The following is a 7,258-nucleotide window of genomic DNA, read 5'->3' on the forward strand; positions in this document are numbered from 1 at the left end:
CAAGCCGTAAGTAAAGTGCGTGAATCGTTGTGAATTATAGTGTGTGTTTAAGTTAAAGTGATTGTGGAAATTAAGTGTATAGCAAAGTTGTATTGAGAAAGAATAAACGAGTTTTATCTAAGAAAGAACTTGTGTCGTTGAAGTTCTTCCGAAAGAATTTTTACGGATAATTAACAAACGGCCAGAGACGTAACAATACAATAACTTTGACTACATACTTAAACTGGTAATAATAGTAATTTAGGCCCACTAAATAGAGGTTTAGAGAATACAGGACTTTGAAATGCACTAATTTCTTTAATCTATAACTGGAGTCATCTAGAAAAAGACCAACAGAAATACGATGAAAAACAATGTTTATTCACAAAGAAGTGCAATCACGATAATTCAATACAATAACAAAAACATAACAAGGGCAAGTGAGTGCTGTACATCTAACTGATAAGAGTAATGTAAAATCCTTACTTAAAAGCTCTTATCAATGGATGTGTCTCTTCTGTAAGTTAAAATAAAAATGTAAACATAAAAATTCTAAGGTTGAGTTTAAACAAAACAAATCCAAATTAAGCTTGGATTTTCAAAAAGGTTAAACTAACAACTAATCTTCTCCTAATTTAATCTAATTCAAGTCACTGAAACAAAAAGTTTAATTCAAAAGTTACACTTACCGAAGAGACAAAAGCTATAGTTCTATAAAACCTATACAAGGTATTTAAATTTTAAAAGTTAACAAAAGATTCTACAAGTTAAAAAACTTGTTGTTATGGAGGAAATCTGATTTGATGTACAAAAATATAATACACTAACAAAGTCAAACTTGCAGACAAAACACACCTTACATCCACGATATGTGTCCACTAGAGTGTGAGCTCTATTGTGTAGCTGCCCTTGATCCACCAGTAGGAATGATACCTTTTTATTTCTGGATGTCATATGCTATCTTCCCTGTGAAAAAATTAGCGAACCCATATCTTGCATTCTCTCAAAATATGGAAAGTTAAAGTGCTGCTTGAGCAAATCTCGGCATCCAAACTGAAAACCCTGAAACACAGAAATTTTGAAAAAATAAATAAACTTACATCGTAATTAAGGGTGTAACAAAAAACACATAGTATCATCCTATACTACACATGTTAGATTCTTGAATATCTCATTATTACTCTGATTAAGTGGTACATGCTTAGTTTATTCTAAATATTGAAATGCTACCCCAATCAACTAATTTTGTGCTGATGTAAGGAGCTAGCTATTTCAAGAGAAAAAGAACAGTAGAGCCTTATTGATCTAAAAGTAAGAACAAAGGACCCTCAGGTGAATTGAGGAAAGTGCTATGTTTAATGTAGAGTGATCTCCCACATTTTGACAAGCTTTCCAGATAGTTTTACATGATGTACAATTTTTGTTAGATTTGCTAGCTTAAACGAATGAGAACCACACCACATCTGGTCACTGATCTGCCATTTGTATATTCCTGCTGATTTGCTGGTTAAACATATAAGAACTGGATGTGTCTTGGTATGTGTCCAGTGGTGTATTTCTGATGGGTCATGAGGGAGTGTCAAACTGTCACTTCAAATGGAGGAGGAACACTGATCTTACACCTCAAATGTAGATTACCTCCCATGTTGCTTTTTATACATTGAAATGTGGATCAATGGGAGTATAACGTGTCTCTATTATTCAATATGTAGGATAAAATAAGGTTTTTATAATTAATTGAAGGCTCTCTGACATTGCATATACTGCTGCTTTACAATAATTCACCTCATACAATGGATTTCTAATTAACTAGTAAACATAGCAGCCATATCAAATAACTAGTTTAATAATTAATCAACTGTTCTATGAATTTCGGCGACAGTGGATAACTCTGCCATGGAATATCAGCTTGCTGGTTGCACAAGCAAAACTGAGTGGCTCTGCAGAAGATCTATGCCAAAGATGCTGTTGTCAAAACCAAAGTTTGGAACTACTTCCTTCATTCAGAAAACGACACTTCCTAGATGTAGTTAGAACATGAACTCTCTATTCACACTTAGTCTATTCCCATTCATCAGAACAAAATTTGTGCTGATTAGCCTGAGTAGCTTGATTAGTTGATTGGCCTCATTCATAGCACATGATATATCGCAAGATCTATGAGTAGTCTTGATGCTCGTATTTCAATCAGAAACTCTGTCTCTCATCCTTGTCTTTTAACAGGAATGTACCAAGAACCACTCAGTTTCAAGTGTAAGTGGTTTGTTGCACACCCCAACTTGGGCTCCTCTGATTTCCTAGTGTTGTAGCAGTAGTATTCACTACTTCCTGCTCACCCTTCTGCAGCTATTGCACTATCAGTTGAAAACAACAACCTTGTCTGCCTTGCTGTTTTGCAAGGCATAGACAGTTCATTCAAAAATGGCCCAACACTCCACAGGCAAAGCACATGTTTCATGCATCCCTTCAGGGTAACATCCTGGCAGAGGCACTGTGGCACAGATTCTGGCATATAAACTATGGGAGGACCATTCACTGGACACCACTTTGGTTGCATTGTAATACTGGGACGAGTGAATATTTGGTTAAACCTTGACTGGGTTTAAACCTTGTGTATGTGGGTGTCTGGATAAAATGGTCTATCTGAAGTAAAATCACTGTGACTGCTACTATAGACTTCTTCCTCTTTTGTGACTAGCTTAAAATTACCACTTTGTACAGCAAGGTAATAAATACTATCTCATTAAAGGTGAGAAGACCTCTGATACCCTAGTGAAGCCGTATAATCTCACTGGATAGCCCTTTAACGATGATCCATTGAGGTAAGCCTTACCATGCAAATTGGGCAATTATCCATGTAACAGGTCAAATCTTGCATAATACCCCTCTTATCAGCCTTGAATTTGGTCCAGTGATTGCTATATTTTCTACCAGACCAAACTTCTGGCACAAACCAATAATTATTGTCTTACAGTTGCTCTTCATGCAAGTGTTCAGTGGTGTCTTGTACCATTACTTAGAACTAAGCATTGTACATCCCGTTCCATTCCAAACATTTACTTGCCTGAAGGGCTTTAGGAAGTGATTCAACTCCTCCTTTGTTGTACCTTTTAATATTTGTGAAGTTATCTGTTTTACTTTGTTCATGGGGAACTGGAACCTGCTTCCCGACTTCCCAGCCATCACATTATGGAGATGTCCTCAACATCATGGGTACAGCATGGTAGAGACTCACAAAAGTCCCCAACAGTCTGGTGAGTGGTAGGCCACTGCTAAAGGATTACAACCTATCAATCAGTTCTGCTTGACCCCAATCTCCTCAGTGACCAATGGCTATCTCGGCAGCATACCGTCTGGCTCAGGGAGGCTCATCACCGCCACATGCTCCACTCACTTTGCCGTTTGGTTACCACTGAACACTGTATACCAATGGCACCTCAGTTCTCTTTCTGTCATTCTTAACTGGCATTGAGAAGAGCTAGGATTGCACTACACTAGCTGGCATAGGTCTGGGGGGGGGTCCTATTCAGAATGCCCCAATCGGTCTCAGACTTATCAGATGCCACATCACTTTGCAATTCTCAGTTGTCCATGTTTCCCTTACACTGAAGTATAATTGTTTTTATTGTGATGTTCTATACGTTGTTCTTTTGCTGGCTGGTTTCTTTAAATTATCTGTTGAAAGTAATTAACAGATTAGTTTTTTTACTTCTTTAGAAGATATGAAAAAAATAGACCAATTTTCTGTCGAAATATGTAGTATCTCCCCCCCCCCCCAATATTTTCATTATGCTTATAAATCTTTGTTTTCCAACTTATCATTAACTCAGTGTATGCATCACTGATTCACTCTACAAGCTTACGTATCTTTATGACTGGCTCACCCATGTTTATATCTAATAATTGTTCTAGATATTTCGCAAAGTCACTAGATTTTTCGTGACGTCAATTTAGAATATTCTAGACCTACTCTTAGTATATCTTTAATGTACTTCGCCCTCTAGGTAATAAACAAAATACAATATGAAAATATAGCTTATAACAATAAATACAGAATAGTTTGTTAACGTAACCTAAATATACAGTGGTTCACATTCATGCTGGTATTTCTCTTTTTGTTTTTGTTTGTTTGTAATTATGCACAAAGCTACACGATGGGCTATCTGTGCTCTGCCCACCACGGGTATCGAAACCCGGTTTCTAGCGTTTAAGTCCGCAGACATACCGCTGTGCCACTGGGGGGCGCATAAAATTGTAAAACTGGGAGCGTTTCTTGTTGGACCGACACTTATGACAATAATATTTACAAAATTTAGGGTAATAATCATTTATAAACTAAATGTTCGTTTATGTCATAATACAATAAAATAATATTAGTGTGATACTGATACGGTTTCTAATAAGTCTTAAAACAAAGTACATTTAACTTGTTATGCGTACATAAAATGTATATTGCTACATTATATATATATATATAATTTTTGAACTGAATTTCATTTTTGTTTTGCACGTTTGGGTGCTACCAATATGGCGCCGTTGTGTTATTCAATGTTTTCAGTTTTATTACAAAAGATGCACCCTTTTACAAGTTTCACACGGTCTGTATTGATAGTGATACTGTATCAGATTTTATTGTTCATTATTACAAATTTAGCTTTAAATAAATAATTGGGTACACAAAACCATTTATGGTCAGAAGTAGTTTAAAAATTTGACACAATTGCATGAATAGTCTTATCAGTATCACTGTGTTCGTGTTTTAACTTTTTTTGACTTGAGGTAAAGTAAATAGGCCTAGTACTAGTAGTACTACTAAGTGGTAGTACTGTGCAGCATTGTTATTATTACTGCTAGTAGTACTATTATTAAGAGGAGTTATTATTAATATTATACAATTTAATACTAGTTATTAGCAATAGTTATTAGCAATATTATTAATGTTATTATTAGGGGGTTTTGGTTATTTTTAGATAATGAAGATAACCAAAAATTCACACACCATTGGATTCCACAGTCACAAATTTGTAGATTTCCAATAAAAGTTCAATTATGTAGTCATTAATTAATCAAAAACAAAAACTGTAAATTGACCTTTTGCTCCATGCAACCTTCCCACTGGAACAATGTTAACAAAATATCAGTGGTTGATATCAGATTATCACTTTACCTGGTAACCTGATACTGTGTGACACCCGTGTCAAGGCAAGATAAAATTTAGTCCCAATAAAGTCCATCAATTTCAAACTCATACACGTGTATTCATATCATATTGATAAATGAAATGAAAATTGTCAGTAACCAAATGTTAATAATGAAATGTGAGCTTACCTATGTACCTATGAAAGAATAGGAAAGATTTTGTAATCACCTTGGTTGTTAGCTTGAAATATCTTGATTGATAGATACGTATCAGTAGTAATCTCCACACCTTCTACGTCATATCAGGATGCAATTGATAAATTATTCGTACCACTTTTATCATAAACTGTTGTAACACATGTTCTTATGCTGTAACTACATCCAATGATATCACATAAAGCAAGCAGTTGCCAGGACAATGCATAGGCTCTTTTACAATCCCTATTCATCAGTTCTTGACTTGATGTTGGTTCGAATTGGGCAGACATATCTATGTATCAGTTTATGCACTATGTAATATGCACCACAAAGTTTATTGTTTGGCTTTGTTTCTACAAATTCAATGGCTACAAATGGTTTTAAAATTTTGTTTGTGTGTTTTCAAATAGAAAATGCTTCTGGATCCAATGAAACTGGCCAGACTAAAGTAGAGTATGAAGAGAGCTATCGTTTGGTGTATCACTAATCCTTATTGGTCCAGTGAATTTGAACCAACACCCTGTTTTTGGTTTCAACATTCACTCGCTGCTCACTGACAAATGGCAGACGATGGGTTTAGCAAACACCGCAATGTTTTTAAAACCGATTTACAACTGGTTAGAGTACGGTTGCCTTGAAATAAATCCAGTAAATTCAGTGTGTATTAGTAGTGTAGATGTTTGCATTTGTTTCATGGTGTACAATAATTAGTATCTTGTATATGTGAGATTTATTTATTTGTAACTGAGATTTTGCATTCATTCACTTCCTTGGCCAGGAACTACAATTCTTTGAGACCCCCTACTATTATTAAGCATAGTTATACTATATATTACAACATTACGTATTAACTATTATTACACATGGTATTAATATTATATTAAGATAATAGTAAAAACAGATTTAAGAGTTCATAGATTTACCCAAAAAAATACATAAACTGAAAAGATTTTTATATGAGTATCTCTAATAGTTTCCTTCTTTTGCATCCTTCACCCCCTCTCCACTGCCACAAAACAAAGTTTGGGGTAACCAACTGCACTGGTAATGATTTATGTCTAATATGGGCAAAAAAAAGCCTTGGACAAAACTACAATTAAAGGAGCAAGGGCTTCACTGTGACACACACAAGCACTGAAGGGCAGACAACACAGTGGTTACCAACAACACACATAGGTTTATGTTAGAGGTCACAGGTATTTAGTTTTCTTGAAATAAGGTAATGAAAAACATGAAGTTTAAAGAATGATAAGACCCCTGGGCCAGATAATATTTCCTCAAGGGTTTTGAAAGAGATTAAGGATTGGATATATGAGTCATTTGCTACTACTATTTTTTTTTTTTTTTTATTAAGTCCTTGAATAGTAGACAAGCACCAGAAGACTGAAAGTTGGCTCATGTTACTTCTCTTTTCAAGGGAGATGATAAAAAATGTCTGTAATTATAGACCTATTAGTCTTACATCAGTTGTGGAAAAAGTTTTGGAATGTCTGATAAAAGATGGTTTCCAAAGCCATTTAACAAAGTTTAGAATTTTATTGGATAGTCAACTTGGTTTCACTAAGGGAAAATATTGCCTTACAAATCTTTTGACATTCTTTGTAAAAGTTTCTGCTTATGTAGATAAGGGTAAGGGTGTAGATATGGTGTACCTGGATTTTCAGAAGGCATTTGACAAGGTGCCACATAAAAGACTTGTAAAAAATTATCTCTATAGATGTGGGGGATAAGTTAGCAAATTGGATAGAAGAGTGGCTGGATTGAAGAAAGCAGAGGGTTATTATAATTAGTGTTCAGTCAAACTGTATTAATGTTATAAGTGGGGTACCCCAGCTTTCAGTCTTAGGATCCTTCCTCATTTTGATTTACGTTAATGACATAGATGAAGGAATAGTCAATAAATTACTTAAATTTACAGATGATATTAAGGTCTTGGGTGTTG

The 7,258-nt window shown here is 34.9% G+C and overlaps 1 protein-coding gene across 1 annotated transcript in view; it reads left to right on the top strand.

Annotated features, from left to right (window-relative positions):
- Positions 1-3,124: 3,124 nt before the first annotated feature.
- Positions 3,125-7,258, top strand: part of LOC106473345 — a gene marked incomplete at its 3' end in the record, with an annotated part of 28,441 nt that continues 24,307 nt past the window's right edge. Inside the window, exons 1-2 of the mRNA XM_022401794.1 lie at positions 3,125-3,233; positions 4,498-4,577. Coding sequence (XP_022257502.1) covers positions 3,125-3,233; positions 4,498-4,577 — 189 coding nt within the window. The remainder of the gene's footprint in view (positions 3,234-4,497; positions 4,578-7,258) is intronic.

This window comes from Limulus polyphemus, unplaced genomic scaffold (assembly GCF_000517525.1).
Source record: "Limulus polyphemus unplaced genomic scaffold, Limulus_polyphemus-2.1.2 Scaffold6099, whole genome shotgun sequence".
Taxonomy (NCBI): Eukaryota; Metazoa; Arthropoda; class Merostomata; order Xiphosura; family Limulidae; genus Limulus; species Limulus polyphemus.